The sequence below is a fragment of the Benincasa hispida genome, chromosome 9 (genome assembly GCF_027475165.1).
Source record: "Benincasa hispida cultivar pf3 chromosome 9, pf3_genome.v1.1, whole genome shotgun sequence".
NCBI lineage: Eukaryota > Viridiplantae > Streptophyta > Magnoliopsida > Cucurbitales > Cucurbitaceae > Benincasa > Benincasa hispida.
Genome location: NC_143486.1, coordinates 30153251 through 30170656, shown reverse-complemented (window position 1 = coordinate 30170656; position 17406 = coordinate 30153251). Strand labels below are relative to the sequence as shown.

The 17406-nt window shown below is 30.7% G+C and overlaps 2 protein-coding genes across 2 annotated transcripts; one reads left to right on the top strand and one right to left on the bottom strand.

Moving 5' to 3' along the window:
* The first annotated feature begins 6329 nt into the window (after nucleotides 1-6329).
* Nucleotides 6330-11539, top strand: LOC120086100 (smr (Small MutS Related) domain-containing protein). Its single transcript, XM_039042545.2, has 5 exons — nucleotides 6330-6853; nucleotides 7230-8706; nucleotides 9371-9774; nucleotides 10977-11046; nucleotides 11167-11539. The coding sequence occupies exons 2-5, from the start codon at nucleotides 7415-7417 to the stop codon at nucleotides 11225-11227; spliced, it is 1827 nt and encodes a 608-aa protein (XP_038898473.1). The 5' UTR covers nucleotides 6330-6853; nucleotides 7230-7414; the 3' UTR covers nucleotides 11228-11539.
* A 2033-nt stretch (nucleotides 11540-13572) lies between these two features.
* Nucleotides 13573-15648, bottom strand: LOC120086717 (gibberellin 20-oxidase-like protein). Its single transcript, XM_039043491.2, has 2 exons — nucleotides 15240-15648; nucleotides 13573-14310 (listed from the first exon to the last, which is right to left on the bottom strand). The coding sequence occupies exons 1-2, from the start codon at nucleotides 15599-15601 to the stop codon at nucleotides 13713-13715; spliced, it is 960 nt and encodes a 319-aa protein (XP_038899419.2). The 5' UTR covers nucleotides 15602-15648; the 3' UTR covers nucleotides 13573-13712.
* Between the last annotated feature and the right edge of the window lie 1758 nt (nucleotides 15649-17406).

The following is a 17406-nucleotide window of genomic DNA, read 5'->3' as shown; positions in this document are numbered from 1 at the left end:
TTAAATTATACAGAAGTTATGATTTCTTGTTGTCCAATTATCCATTGATTTATGGATTTTGTGGTTTTGATTTGAATTTAAGACTTATTTTAATTAATCCACAATTCTAAGATTTCAAACAACTATTTTAATTAATCCAAATTTTGTTAGGTACAACTTTTTTAATTAATCCAAATTTTCAAACTTTAGTACAATGGTTGAATTCTTAGTCAAATTCCAAAAATAAAAACCATTTTTTGAAAGCTACTTTTTTTAATTCTCAAATTTTGTCTTGGTTTTTTAAGGCATCAGTGAAAGGTAGATAATAGATAAAGAAATTTGGAAGTGAAAGTGAAACTTTTTTTTTTACACTGATTTTTTATATTATCTTTTTTTAGAAAAATATTATTATAGTCAATCATCCAAACATAGCAACAAGTATAGAGTAATGTTATTCATCCAAACAAAAACAAGATTTATAAAACATTCATCCAACTATATATCCATCCAAACAATCATATATTACCATTTCCACCATACAAACAATTATAATTAAGAATATATGAATATTCGTCCAAATTACTATGGATTCATGTTAATGAATCTCACGCAATGCTCAAGTATGATAATAGTCCACCCTGACACGAGCACACAGAAAATAATGATTAGCAACAAATATAAGTAAGATTAAAAAAATGTGTAACCTAAACCCTAAAAAGAATTACATAAACCATAATAAAGACAAATAGTTATCACCTTAGCTAGAGAAAGTTGGTAAACACTGTTTGATCCGACTGATTCATAATAAGACCAACCCTAAAACAAGTTACAATAAAGAATATTAGTACTATACTTGAGAAGTTATACCAGGGAGGCACTCGTCAATACCTGTGATAAAAAAATGTTGGATAAAGAGGAAGAAGACATACCATTTGCATTTATGAAGTAGATGGAATGTGTTTGTCCTTATACTTGAAGACAAGTGAGAGCATAATTATAAAATGAAAAAAAAAAAAAGTGGAATAGGGTCCAACACTAGAGCTATGAAATTCATTCATTGAAACTTGAATTTCAGATAATATCATGAATAATGATAAATGAGAAACCAACAATGTAGATAATACGACCAACAATAGATTTTAAATCATAGATAAACAATGGTAAATTATTTCATTCAAGGAAGAAGAATTGAAAATTAGAGAAGAACAATAGAGACAATAGAAACCAAAAAGGTGCAAAGTTCATGGAAACACAGAATAAGAAAATGTTGGAGACAAGAGAAATGAGATACCAATTGCATTAAACAAGTAGATGGAATGGGTTTGGTCTAAGTTAAAGTGAAGTGAGACACATATATATAGTTGTGTGAACTATTAGCCTATAAATTTTTTTTTATGTGAGATGTATATATAAATAAAAGAATGATTTTGACAAAAACCTACCCAGTAAACAACAACTAATAACAACTATCAATAAGTATACACTAAACCATTTGAAAAAAAAAAAAGATATGACAATGATGAATACAATAAACAGTACCTAACAACCACTGTCAATCAATATACAATAAATCATCATAAAAACAAGGGATATGCTAATGATGAATACAGTAAACAGTACCTAATAACCATTGTCAATCAATATACAATAAACAATGGTTAAACAGAGGCCAAAAGTTATAAAATGGACGGATAAATAGATACTAAAATGAACAAATGATAGACAAACAGTTACCAAAATTTACGGAAATGGCCAATCAATGGACAAACAGAGGCCAAAAGACAAACAATGACCAAAATGGACAAACAATGGACCCTAATTTAGCAAATGGACAAATAATTAAATCAAGAATTAACATAACACTATAGACAACACAGTGAAAATACTCTAATCAAAATCCATTCTTTCATCAGTATAATGAAGAACATAACATATAGACAACATAGTGAAAATAACATAATCGAAATTACCAAATTTCATCAAATTCATCAAATAACCTAATCAAAATTATCAAAATCTATCAAATACCCTATAAAATAAACAATCAGAGACGAAATTCAGAGCAGAATTTCAAAGCAAAATAATTCGGAGCAAAACAATGAACATGAAACAAAATTATAAACAACAATGGACAAACATAGAGCATGATTTACAAAATTTTGAGCTAAAATTGAAAAAAAAAAAAAAGACCTCATCATCAGCTGGAAAAGGAAAAAATATGCTTACCTTCGACCTCCCCCCTACCAAGCTCCAGACCTCGTACTTCACACCCTACCACTCTCCAAACGATAACCTCCACCCCCACCAAGTACAATCGTCCCTCAACCAAATAAATTAGGGGATATTTCGACAAAGTGAGAAGATTGAATAAAGTAGAAAAGGGAATCAAAGGTTTGGAGCGACAAGGGAGAGATCGTTTGGAGCGGCAAGGGGAAGAGATACGATCTATATATATGTGAAGGGTCTAGAGAAAAACATGCAAGAAGAGAACCAGCATCTACAGGTCTGATTTCTACGACGATGAAACTGGCGGAGATGAAGAAACGTGAAACCAGATCTGAAGATGGTACTGAAACCAGATTTGAAGCCAGAGAAATAAAGAGAGAAGGAAGAACAAAACTAAATTTGAGCACAATGTTCGATCAGACAAGAATGGAGACAGAACTGACGAGGGAGAAGATAGGAGATGTTGCAAATAGTGAATGGCGTTGATCGTGGGATTGGGAACAATGTTCCCTATAGTTATAATTTAAAGATAAAATTAGAGCTCCAACTAAAATAGTTGGAGCCCCAAATATAAAGTGGTGCACCCCACTCCATTACTGGGCCAAAATAGGCTCTAGGTGTTTAAAATTTTATTAGAAACCTACAAAAGAAAGGATTATAGAAGTGGTTGTCTAAATGATTTTATCAATTAAGTTAAAACATCGCAAAGACAAACGAGTATTCATAAAATAAATGAAAGACATTAATTTTAGAATATCTAAAATATGTTTTTTTTTTTAATAATAAACGTGATCAACTGAATGTGGAAAAGTGTATTGCATAAAGCAACAACATCATAAATTTATAGATTTTTGTAATTAAAAAAAAATATCTTCTTAAATGGAAAAATGTAATTGAAATAAGTTTGATTTGGTGGTATTAACATAACTTTTATTCCTAAAAGTCTACTAAAAGAAGGAAACATATAACATTTTATTTCATGTGCTGACAATATTTGTACTATCCTTTTTGTTACATAGGGTTGAAGTTGAATGGTTAGATTGACATTGGCCAAACAGTGAAAAATTACTTGCAAAACATACCTCCATTTTTACCACCACAATGCCATGTACAAACCAAAGAATAGGCAGGTAATTAACCATTAGAGAAGTACTAGAAATTTTATGTCCAAGGAATCTTTTCAAAATCTATTGTTAAGTCTTATCTTAAATGGATTGTTGTTGTCGTTTAACATTTGAATATTTGCATAGAAGCATCTGATTAGATATGTGTCTTAAATTAAAAATTGAAGACAAAAAAGTTGGCACAACTCGATAATGTCGTGTGTCTTCATCGTAGTCATATGTACTTGGTTTGGCTAAATTCTGTTATATGAAAGTTTAGTCTAAATTTTGACGAACCGAAAAGAAAGCTCATTTAACAATAAATTCGCCTATAGTTCAAGTCTAAAGGAATTAAACCCATGATAAAATAAAACTTAAGTCGAATGTATTAGCCTCAGAGCCAACTAAGTCCAAACTCACACTACTCGGATAAGCTTTATAAATAGATGAGTTATTCTCCATTTTAGGTTAATAAATTAAAACTCTAGAGAGAATTTAGAGAAGAATTTATCAACTATCAAAAGACTCTTTAAGTTTTATATCGAACGCTCTTGGAGACGAAAGCTCTTAAAAGATAACAAATCTTTTCTTATACTTCAACATAAAAAATATTCAGGCAGTTTATCTCTTGAATGAAGTGCACCTCTAAGAGAGAGAATAATAATATCAAAGTTTAGAGATCGTATTAAATTTGTACAAATTAACACAAATCTAAGTTTAACACTACGAATTACATTTCTCTCAAAATTTTGGTGGGACCTTGATTATTTATCTTTGTTTCAAAATTTTTTCCCCTTCTTTCCAAAAGAATTGCACATTAAAATTTGGTTGGTTTTTCTTTATAATTATGTCTCTGTCAATCTATTAACTTCATATTACCTTAGCTTATTTGAAGTAAAATGAATCAAATTAATCCAAAAAAAAGCCCTCATTCAATATTTTATATAATAGACCATCAATAACAACTAATTGTGAACTTGTTAACAATATCTCTATGCTCATTTAAGTTCAAATATTCTAAATAAAAAAAATTGTTTAAAAATAGTCCCATCAGCGTTTTGTATTATAAAAGAAAGAAAAATTTGTCTTACTAGTAATATTAAAGGAATGAAGACAATGTGTGAATTTGCTGACTAATATATATGTGCACCATCAAACCTTTAAGAGGGTAACAAAGGTTATTAACGATAAATTTATTAAAATATGATATTGTTTTCGAATATAGAAAAATGAACCAAAATATTTACCACTAATAGCAAATATCATAATCTATCTGTGATAAATCGTGATAAATAGCGATCGACTACTATCTGTTTCTATCATAATACAAATAGACATAGATAGTAGTCTATTGTTGTCTATTACAGATAAACTTTGATATTTTGTTATTAGTTGTAAATATTTTTAGCAATTTTGTCATTTAAAATAATTTTTCTAAAATGTTTGTATGTTGATTTAAATTAAACTCTTGTGATCAAGAGGTTATTGTTTAAAAGTTATCACATAACTATATTAAATCATAAAAAGAAATAGTCTTGTTTAAATCTTGCTAGTAATAAAAACTAGATGAGGCACTAAGAAAAAAGAAAACAATAATAAATAAAAAGAAAAAGGAGATGATGGAAGAGTTGATTTTTTTTTTTTTAAGTATTGTAACTAAAGTGTGGGGTGAAAAATCAAATCTCAGACTACGAGAATAGTATGAATATGAACTACGTTCTTGTTCACAAAACGAACTGAAATTTGCTAATAATATACCTGCACTCAATCAAATTCCAACTTAATTAGGTATGAAGTTTTTGTGGAAGGAGCAATAAAAGGCCAACATTCTATGGTTGAGAGCTAGTCTAACCTAAATTGGAACTCCAAATTATTTTTGAGTTATTTTATTTGTCATGTTGCCCTTCCTAACTTTAATCATGATTTCTCTAGGAAACCCAAGTTAATTAATAAAATGTAACTATGGGAGTGTGTGTATATTTTAAATTGGAAAAAGAAAACCATACATACCCTCAAACTCTCATAATTAAATCAATTTAAAATTTTCTTTATTGGTGGAAACGTGCATAACTCAAGTGAGATATAAATATATTAATGTTAAATCTTCATACCTCCGATATAATGATCAATTTGGATTTTAGAAAATTCAGTTGTAGATCTTTAGACCTAAACAAAATAGTTGATTATAGTGCTTGAGAGACAAATACTAAGGTCTCGTTTGATAACCATTTCGTTTTTTGTTTTTGGTTTTTAAAAATTAACCCTATTTTCTCCTTTATTTCTTATAATGATTTGCATATTTCTTGAGTACAATGGTTGAATTCTTAGTCATATTTAAAAAAAAAAATTTAGAAACTATTTTTTTTTTTTTTTAGTTTTCAAAATTTAGGTTGGTTTTTTAAACCATTGGTAAAAATTAGATACAAAAGAAGAAATTTGGAGGTGGTAATAGTGGCTAATATAGATTCAATTTTCAGAAATAGAAAACAAAAAACCAAATGGTTACCAAACAATACCTAAATTATTTTGTTTTATGTATAATAACTATAACTAAAATAAACTACTTTTAACATTTGTTTTTTTTAATAATTTATAATTATTTAAATAATTTTTCAAATGTCTAATTTTAGTCTTTCTACTTTTAATAAATCTTAAATTTAGTCCTTCAAAATTATTAACTAATAATAATAATATAAAAAATTATTTCAATGACAAAACTGCTGAAAATATGTTTAAATATAGAAAAATGTCACTCTTTATAACTTTATCAATGTTTATGGTTGTCTATCACGGTTAAATAGTGACATTTTGCTAAATCTGTAAATAAGTTGACTCATTTTACCATATTTGAAAACAACCCTAATAATGATTTTCATATCAGGAAATACAATGTGTAAATATGTTTTCAAAATTTATAGTAAAAATGTTAATAAATAATATTTTTTTATAAAAAAAATCAATAATAATCAATAACAAAGATGTAAGATTTATTAAAAATGTAGAGTCTAAAATTAAATAATTAAGAACATTGGAACTAAAATTGAATAATTAAAAATATAGGAATTGCGGACCAAAATGTTATTTTAAATTTAACCTAATGGGGGAAAAAACACACACACGAAGGGGAAAAACAACCGCTTGCAAAAATAGAGAGAATCCAGCAGCAGATTAAACTTGGGGAAGTAAGAATTTTGGTAGAAAAGTAATCAATCTTCTTCATTGAATTCGTGACTACAACCCTTTGATTTTTAGAAGAAATTCGTAATCGGAGTCAACGATCAGAGTATGTGGGGTAGGGTTGAAGTTGAATTGTACCCTCGCAAGATTTTCCGATTTTTGTCTTCCCTTTTCCTCTCTGGAATTCGATCTATGCCGCAAATTTTCCAGCAAAATTTCTATCTCCCAATTGCATTTCCGTATCCGAAGAGGCACAAACGGCGGAGTTGGGAATTTGATATAGTGAGAAGACTCGGTTAGCGGATTTGGGAGTCGGATCTTTTCAACATTTTCAGTTTGAACCCTAATTTTGTAGTTGAAGCTGGAAGGTATATTGTGTATGAATTTTATGAGATTTTTTTTCTTCTTGTGCTTTCTTTGTTTAATCTATGTTGCTTTTCTGCCTTGATTAAAAGTATTTTTCTTCTGTTTCTTCTGGTTGTTGACTTTTTTTTTTGGTGGGTATTATTGGGGTTGAACGTCAGAATGATAAACCTTTTTATCTTTGCTGAAATAGGCTCTATTCGTTGTAATCTTGTTGTGATGTGTGTTTCTGTTTGTTGAAGTCTACTGATGATACAGATGTTTGCCAACGACAGTGGCTTTATCTTAATTGTTTGAATCTGTCCAAGAGAAATAGAAAAGAAGAAAAAAAAAAGAAACAATTTCTCACTTGTCTCTAAGTTATTGGCTGCTGGATTCTAGGTAATGAACGGGTCTGTTTCAACCAGTTGTGCTACCTCTTCAAGTTGCAGCTTCATTGGATTGTCGGGTAGGAACTCAAGGGTATTTTCATAGTAGGAGGGGTTTGAGTTAGATCCGGAGTGTGAAATTATAGTTTACTGGTGCTCAACTCCATATGCTTTATTTTTAGTTCTTTGCGTTGGAAGATGTCGTGGGTGAAGGGTAAATCTCCTGGTTGGGCAGCTTTTAACCTTAAGCAGCAGAATAATGGCCTTCAAGATGAGGTTGACCGGGATCCCTTCCCACCAGTGTCAACCACCCTTTCCTCTCTGCCACCTTGTGAAAACTCGCACCATGTTAATGGTCGTTCAGGGAGATCTTTCTCATTTGCTCCCCATCCTTCTGCCAATTCTCTGACTTCACCAGAAAAATTTGATGCAAAAAAGACAACTCTAGAAAATATTGGTGCAAAGAAGACAATACTTGATGTTTCTAACCTTCAAAATGGCAAGAAGGTGGTTGAAGAAACCGCTGATGTTTTATCCTTTTGGAAGCTTAAAGAGCTTCATTCCTGGGCCGATATTAGCTTGATTATGGATGTAATGGAAGCTGTAAATAATAACTTCGATGAGGCATCTACTTTATTAAAAACAATGGTCGCTAGTGACAATTTTGAGATCAATAATGAGATGAGCACCTTAGGACTGCCTTACTCTAACGATCTATCGTGGGTGACGGGTAATTATCCTGGCTGGGAAGAGTTTAACCTTAAGCAACATAATAGAGGCCTTCAAGATGAAACTGACCTGGAACCACTCCCACCAATGTTAACCGGCCATTCCTCTCTGCCACCCTGTGAAAGCTTGCATAGAGTTTATGGGTGTTCAGGGAAATCTTTCTCATCTGTACCCCGTGCTTCTGCCGATTCTCTAACTTCTCCAGAAAATTATGGTGCAAAGAAGACAATACCTGATGATTCTAGCATTCAAAGTGGCAAGAAGGTGGTTGAAGAAAGTGCTGATGGGTTAGCCTTTTGGAAGCTTAAAGAGCTTCATTCTTGGGCTGATTTTAGCTTGATTGTGGATATAATGGAAGCTGTTAATAATAACTTCAATGAGGCATCTACTTTATTAAAAACAATGGTTTCGAGTGACAATTTTGATATCAATGATGAGATGAGCACTTTAGTATTGGATTCCGCTAATGATTTATTGTGCAATGGGAAGAATGATGTAAGTACATCATTAGAAAGAACAGCTAATATTCCTATCCCTAGCTCCACACTAAAGGATGTGCAAGGCGTGCATCAAAATAATAATGCATGTGAAGAAAATTATACCAAATTGTTTGAAAATAATTATTTTGAAAGAAATTTCTTTCATAATGCCGGATATCCAAAAATAGGTCTTGGTTTGTCAAAGTCTGTTCCTATTGAGCCCGAGTGGGAAGAAGATGATATTTACCTGAGCCATCGGAAAGATGCTATAGCAATGATGAGGTAAATAAGCCTTCTATCTACTTTATAATTGAGTTGTTTTTCTACTTCAATTTAATTTGTTTCCCTTATTAAATATCTTTGTTAAAACTTCTATATATATATATTAATGATCTTTAGGTTGTACAACTGTGTTGAGTTTTAAAAAAACTTTTTTTTTCTTTCTGCTTTTGTCCTTGTGATGCTCACTAGATTTGTGGGGTTCTTTGTATTTGTTATATATTTTTACCTCGTGTGAGAAGAATGCTTTAAAGAATAAATATATGAGGATCTCTTCTGTAGGCTGTACCTATGTGTCCTTGAGTTATGAGGAGACAACAAACTATGTGTATAATAAGCTAATTTATTTTGATAGCTCAAACTTTGGAGATTAATGGAAAGGTGACATGTTAAGAAGGAGATATTGAATCCTAGTCCTCCTTTAGTCCGTTGTTAAAAATTTTATTCAAATTGATCATGTGATCATGCTCAAAAAAATGCTAAAAGATAATTGTTGGACAATTATTCTTGACCTAGATGCACTAGTATTGTGGTTTTGGTTCTATTTTTGGATGTTGTGTAAAATATTATGGTTCTTGGGAGATGGTTCAAGTTATCAATGTTATGGGAGTTGATGTCTTGCTGAAAATGTAAACAGTTGTTATATGTTGTTTTCTTTAATCAATAGGTCTGCATCTCAACATTCAAGGGCAGCCACTAATGCCTATCTTAGGAAAGATCATGCTTCTGCCAAGTATCATTCATCAAGAGCTCAAGAACAATGGCTAGCTGCAAAAATGTTAAATGATAAGGCAGCTAATGAAATTTTACAAACAAGGAATAGTAAAAATGGGCTCTGGAAGTTGGATTTACATGGGCTTCACGCCGCAGAGGCTGTTCAAGCCTTGCAAGAACACTTACTGAAAATTGAAACTCGGAATGCCTCCAATCGGTCGTTGTCACCAAAGAAATCTGAGAGGAAAGGATTCCAATGTGCTTCATCCCTCGAGTATCTTAGTTGTATGGACTCAAAGGTGGACAAAGAATCACCATCATCTAGACATAGGCCCACATCACTGGAAGTCATAACAGGTAAATTTTTATCCGTTGCTGTTTAACATTCAAGTTTTAACATTTGTGTTCTCTTAAAGTTAGGTTGTCCGTGTATTTTTGTGTTTTTCTTAAAGCTATTTTGTTATAACAGTCTCAATATTCTAATTTTCAAACGGAAAGCTTTTTTGTAACCCTTCTTGGGAAGAGAGATACTTTTCTAGTCTTTCTCAGCCCCACCCTCCAAAAACAAGGCCCTCCTACCACAAAAAAAATCTCCTAGTAACTCCTCCTTTCTAACCTCCTTATTAACAAAAATCTGAAGTGAAAGTACTTCATTACTCAACTCGCTCAAAGAACCTTTTGTGTATACCTAGAAAGAAGAGGACTTAGGTCTACCCTGCAGACAGAACCCAAGCTAAGTTTCCCAGTTGCTCATTTTACACCCGAACTAATCTGCAAAATGGGCTTTGCCTATTGGAACAGTTTCTTCCACCAATCAGATGCTGATAGGAACACTAGAACCCTGGTGCATCTTACCCATGCGAGGACTTGGAGGAAGTTACCTAGGTAGTAATAAGCAGTTTGTTAGTTGGGGAGTGGCCAGGAGAGTACATGTGTCGTGATTATGGGTCCCATTTTGTAATCATGGACAAAATAGAAATCTGTTTAACTGAGGCTGGGAGGGTATATATATTAGATTAGATATGACATTAGGTTGATTTCGCTGAAGGGAAGCTTTAAATGTTACTGACATCCTAAGAAGCATGGACACTTTAGTTTGCTTAGCGTGTCCGTATCAGACACTTGGACACTCCGATACTTGTTGGGCATGTATCAACATATATTAGTACAACAAATGTGTTAGACATGTGTAGAACACTAATACTTATTGAGTAGACTAAAACGATACATATATAATAATAATAATAAATTGAAGGTGAAACACATCAAAGTAAGCATCAACCCATTTATTATAAATTTTCTCTTAGTATAAAAATGATATATTTTTTAAAAAAGGTATATCTTAATGAACATGTCCTTGTTGCGACCATGTTTTAGATTTAAAAAAAAAATGACGTGTTGCCATGTCTGTGTTGTGTTGTATTTGTTTCTCGTATCCGTATATGCACTTCTTAGCTGGCAACAACATATTTTTCATGCAAATAATGGACTCTCGTGCATGTACTTTTGATATTAAAATATGGCGAGTGTGACTCATGATGTTTTGGTCATTCCTGAAGGTATAGGTAAACATAGTAGGGGGGAAGCTACTCTACCAAAGGCTGTGACAAGTTTTCTTAGTGAAAATGGGTGAGACTTGAACAAATTTTTGTGATGGTGTCATTGAAGCCATTTTTTCCCCGTCATTTTGATTTTAACAAAAAAGGAGGGTAAAGATGTTTATAGATTCTACCACTTAATAATTTGCAGGTACCGTTTCGAACAGTTAAGGCCTGGGACGATCAGCATTAGACCAAAGTTTCGAAGGTAAATGGCTAAAGCACAAGCAAGCACCCATTATTATTTGTTAGTATTGGCTTCAGGAGAATATAATGTAAGTTATTTAGTTAGAACTTAGATTAGAGTAGTTGAAGATTGCCCAAGTGAAATTGAAACGTGTAAAATGACTGAAAACATTATCTAGGAATTTGTCTATTCGATGAAATCTTGAACCTTAGAAGGCTGTACAGGAGGGGGAAGGATTAAGCATGATGGATTGATTGATTGTTTACAAACATTGCTGTATTGTTATGATGTTCTCTTTCTTTGAAAAGATAGAATTGAGAAAGAGGTTATAACTTTAGAATTTTGACTCACGAATTTGTTAAAGTTCTATCAACTTTTTTTTTAGAGAGAAATCATTTCGGGAGACCCCGAGCACCCATAGGTTATTATGAAATAGATTTCTGATTGGAAACTAAATAAGAAAGATTAAAATTTGTAAATGAATGTCTAGTTTTGCATCAATACAACTTGGTAGATAGAATTAAATCCATGAAACTATAAAAAATAAGAAAAGGAATCTTGAAATAGATGCATATTGTGTTTGCCCTATTATGACCAGAAGAAAGCACGCAATATGATCAACCAAAGTGTTTTCTACCAAAAATGTTATTAGTGTAGGCTAATGATCAATCAAAAGCATCTGAAATGATATTTCAAATTTGAGAAGCAAAGGCATGGAGATTTGTAAAGGACTCATAATGGCTCTTAGACATAAAAGGCATATGCTGGACGGTATAAATCCTTCTTAGATAGATCTGCAATATTTATCAAATCATCCGTAAGAGATTTCATAGAAAAAGATGAAGGGTCAATAGTCCAACTCCAAGTAACACGAAAACTCTAGTCCAACTCCAAGTAACACGAAATCTTACTAAGAGTTGGGATAAGAAAAAGTCTCAACATCATTAAGATTCCGACAAAGATGTAAATCCCAAGCCTTCGATTATGCAATCCAAATATCAACCATCTTAATATCGAGGAAACGAGAAAGACGAAACAATATGGGAAAAATTACTGAGAGGACAATCAAATTTAACTATAAATTTTTTATTTTTTCAAATTGCACCTTAAACTTAGATAAGAATTGCAACCTTAACTTTAAGTGTTAAAAGTGTTACAATTTTCATCTGTTAATATCAATTGTTAAAAAGTTTTATCTTATATATTCAAGGGAAAAAAAAAGGTGAGATATGAAATCGATAAAATTTGAGCAAAACACAACATATTTTTTTTCTTGAAATTTAAGAATTTTGGTAAAGTAATTAAAGGTTAATTTGTGCACCGGTCAAACTTGTGTTAAACTTTATTTAATTGAAATTAATAAGTTTATGAAGATTTTTGTTTTTGTTTTTGTTTTTGTTTTTTAATTAAAATTAGCATGTGAATTGGTAGAAATTAAATAGAAGGTAAAGATTGCAATATTATTTAAGTTTAGAGTTGGATTAGGATCTTGGGAATGATTTACCTTAACTTCAAGGAATCAAGGGCCATATTAACAGCTATAGTACTATTTGAGTCTGCTCAATTCTCTAATCTTATTTTCAATGTCTTATATATTAACATATTTTTAGTTTACTTAAATTTCTAAATGGATATAATAAAATATAGAATTGTTGATTTACTAATGACTTCATCTCTTTTGTTTCTTAAAAAAAAAAAAAAAAAAAAAAACCGGTTTTCTTTAAAGAATTTTAAAAAGTTCGAACTAAAAATGAAACTTTTCCAAGTTTTAGAATGTAATTGAAAATTTTCTCTACCTTTGGGTATTTTACATAATTCAATGTTAAATTTAAAAGTGCAACACTTATAAATAATGAAATTGGTTCTTCAGTAAACTAAAGGGATAAAAAAAAAGAAGAAAAACCATTGATTAGTATATGGGCAGTACATTACAAGAATAAATTACTTAACAACAAACCACATACTGGTTTTATTTAGATAGTTTAATCTTTTTTTTTTTTTAATTAAATATATTAAAATTTGGGACAAAATACGTATTTAATTCCATAGGTTTCAAAAAGGACTATTTAGTTCTCGAGGTTTAGAAAATAGTTCTAAATAGTTAGTAGACTCATCTTAGACTACACTTATTTTTGTGCATTCTATTTAATTGTCCAATTATACTTTGCCATGTGACAAACTCTTTTTACTTCTTTTTAAAAATATATATATTTATTATTATTATTATTATTTTATGTGATTATGTGGTATATAAAGATGAGTGCAAAATATTACTCTAAAATATAACTGGTTTGAATTCTACCTAGGATAAAAATCAATATCTAGAAAAAGAAAACCTTCCCTAGTTTAGGGAATAGAAAAGAATAGAAATTTAATTAATCAAAGACATTAATTTAATTAATTCAACAATTTATGTGGGAATTGATATGTTTCTTTTATTACATAGATATTATCCGTAGATTATTATAAGATAGGTATTACAATCTGAAAGATGGATGATTCAAGAGCCATTATATTCCAGCAAAATCTTTGAGTGTGGCATCAATTTTCTCATAATTTTTTTCCCTAAAGAGCCTATATTCTTGGGTTGAAAATGGGAGATAAAGCCTTGATTTGCCTTCTCCAACAACCTCAGTTGGAGCATATATTTCCCTATCACCATCTTCATATGTCAAAAAGAAAGCCACAGAAAATCTCTTCTTCACATTAATTTTTTTCCTCAAAACAACTCTATGCTCAGCTGATCTCACCTTCCCATTGCTCCAAGCCTCCATAAAATCCCCAATGTTCACCAAAAGATTCCCGTCCTTGCTCGGCTTTACATCGAACCACTCGCCTCCTTTCGATCTCATTTGTAGCCCCCCAACGTCGTCTTGGAACAGGATCGTCACGTAGCTAAGGTCGGTGTGCTTCTTGAATCCTACGACTTCTTCTTCGTCGTTCAAGTCTTGAAGAGTATAGCTGTTTATCCTTAGATAGCCATGGCAATTACCGAACTCAGATTCATAGAATTTGTTTTCAAGATCTTCTCCCAATGTTTTTAGTAATAGTTGTACTACTCTTTTTGACACTTCTTTCATTTTGCTTCCATATTCATCTAGAAGATTCCTACAAATAAATTCAAACAACAAACATTAGTCTCTAGATATATATATTTATTTCGTACAACAACTGGAGTAGATGAGATTCAAATCTCCAACCCTAGTACATGCCACGACTTACCGTTGAGCTAAAATAATATATACATATATTTTTTAGTACAACAAATGGGGTAGAGGGGATTCAAACCTCTAACATAGTACGTGCTACTTATTATTGAGATATATATACACATACATACATATATATATATGTGTGTGAACATATATTTTCTTTAGTACAATAAATGAAGTAGAGGGGTACATGCTACTCACCATTGAGCTAATACTCACTTTGACAAGAAAATAAAAGATTAATATAATTGTTACTTAACATATCTTTAATTTTTACAAAGTTGGCATGTCATGTAATATTTAAGAAATTAAAATCGTCACAACCAAATTTCAGGACTATTTTTTTCAATCTTTGAACACCATCAAAGAAAGAATATAGTATCAATAACATCCTAAAAAAAACTGTCATAATTATTTTTTTCATGATTTTGTAGTGTAGACAAACGAATAAATTATTGACATTGTTAAACTGTAACTCTCAAATCTACAATGTCAACTTAAAATTTTTTTTCTTTAGAAAAAGTTCGAAAATTAATAAGACATGCTACCCTAAAAAATGGAAAAATAATTCAATTAGTCGCACTACTCTCTAAAAAAAAAGAAGAGAAGACATATAACTCGAGATCTTTAGAAATTGAAAAAAAAATATTATTTCAAATCTTTATTTAGTAGTTATTACTCTTCAGGAGACATACATATTTCAAATCTATATCCCATCGTTTTCTTCAAAATTGACCGTCATTGTAGCGGTCTCATTGAAAATTTTTTCTTCAAACACGTGGTAGGTTCGAAACTCGAGAAAAGAGAAAGGAAAGAAAAGTAGACCTGAATTCAGTAGCTTGGCGACCAAATATGGAGTCAGTAAAACCATGAGCAGCAGCAGAAGCAGAGAAGTTGGGCCCTAAAACCTTGAAGCTCTCCATGGATGGTGACACCACAAATCTAGGGGTGTAAGAAGAAACTCCCACTTTCATTTTCCGCTTCGTCTCGTCGGGAAAAGAAAATAGTCGTCGGTCGGCATCGGAGATGAGTTTTCCGTAAAACTCCTTTGGAATGCCATGGTTTCGGATGAAGAAGAATCCCCATTCCTTGCAAGCTTTGCTTAGGGAAGATATATCTGAATTGCTGAAGCTATGAGAATAAATGTCCATTACTGGAATTTCTTCTATCCATTCTTTTGATGACATTTTCTTTGTAAACAAATAATGTGACTGCTTTTGGAATTTGATCACTTGTGTTGTTCCTTTATATATTTGTTATGAAATCAACAAATAAAGAAAGCGAGAGACGTGTAAACAGTAAAAATCAACATAAATATTTACATAATTCACTAATAATGTATGTTACGTCCACAGAAAAAGGAAAAAAGTAGTATATTATTAGAGATGAATATCAAATAATATAAATTGTAAAGACACGAATAAGGTTAGAGAGTATATATTGCACTTCCCTATACTCTAGGTCCAAAATCGTAAATAACATATAACACAAATACCATTTAGCGAGACCCCTATACTTGGTCATTCGGAGTGTTAGATAATGGATTCAAGACATTCCAACAATTTTTTTGCCCCAACCTCTTTACTATGTAATTTCAATTGTCATTAAAATATGTTTTTAATGGGTAATTTGTGTGATTCGCAAACATGATCTCAACGAGATTTTTGAGTTAAGAGGTGACCGACAAACTTAGCGATTTACACCCCGTGTGATGTGTTTTACATAGACCAACTAAAAAAATGAACTAAAGGGGTACGACAGGTTAGAATTTGGAGAATGTGAGTTGGTTCGAAAAATATGTCAGCTTAGTTGAAGTTATGAGTACTTAATTTCTATCTATTCGATGATATCGACTTTAAGAGTTTTTGAATTTTTTATTTGGATTGAATGGAAAGAGATGAGTGAATATAATGAAGGGAAATTGCATGGTATAACAAAGTTCAATGTTTAGTTTATTGTTACTATTATCATTCTTATGGATAATTTTGGACCAAAATACATAATTGACATCATGAAACAGAAATAATGGATAGTACAACTAAAAAAATAACAAGAGTAGGGCTGAAAATAGCGCAATAACAAGAGTAGGGCTAAAACAACCCTAGGATCAATTAATCAAAAGTATTATTATGTAAAGGGTTGTTTTAAAATATAAAAAAAATGAACAACAATATTTATAAATATAATAAAATATCATAATCTATCCGCGATGGACCGGGACGATAGATATATATACTGTCTATCACATATAGATTATGATATTTTGCTATTATTTGTAAATAATTTCAGCAATTTTATCATTTAAAATAATTCCCTATAAATTAATGAATAGATATATATAGTGTCTATCACAGATAGATTATGATATTTTGCTATTATTTGTAAATAATTTCAGCAATTTTATCATTTAAAATAATTTCCTATAAATTAATGAATATTTCAAATTTAATTTCAAGCCATTAATATAAGTTAATTAATTCTAAGTAAGAAATAAAATAATTTGTTATAATTAATACAAATTATTTTTTAGGTATTAAAACTAATTAATTAAATGATCAATAATTTTAATAATACTTGATTGCATTATTTGAGTATATTTTATTAATGAAAATGAATTAAGTATATATTCTAATTTGTCAATTAATTATTAATTATTGTTAATTTATTTAGTTCATTATTTAAATTTGTGTACATAATTACCAATTAATTTGCACATGGGCTTATTTGAGATTAATTAGTAGTCAATATTCAATAGAATACTAACGGAAAATGTTACCAAAAAAAAAAAAAAAAAAAAAAAAAAAAAAACTACAAAGTTTTCACTTTTCAAATTAGCACACTTTTTAAAAATTCGTTAAACTAGTTTTTCTTAGTCTATCTCGAACAAAATCGACCACTTAGATTTAGTTAGAAAAATTAACTTTTTCCAACTTATCAATTATTTTGGGTCTTTTCGGTCAAATTCGACAGTACTAACACTGAGATTCCACCA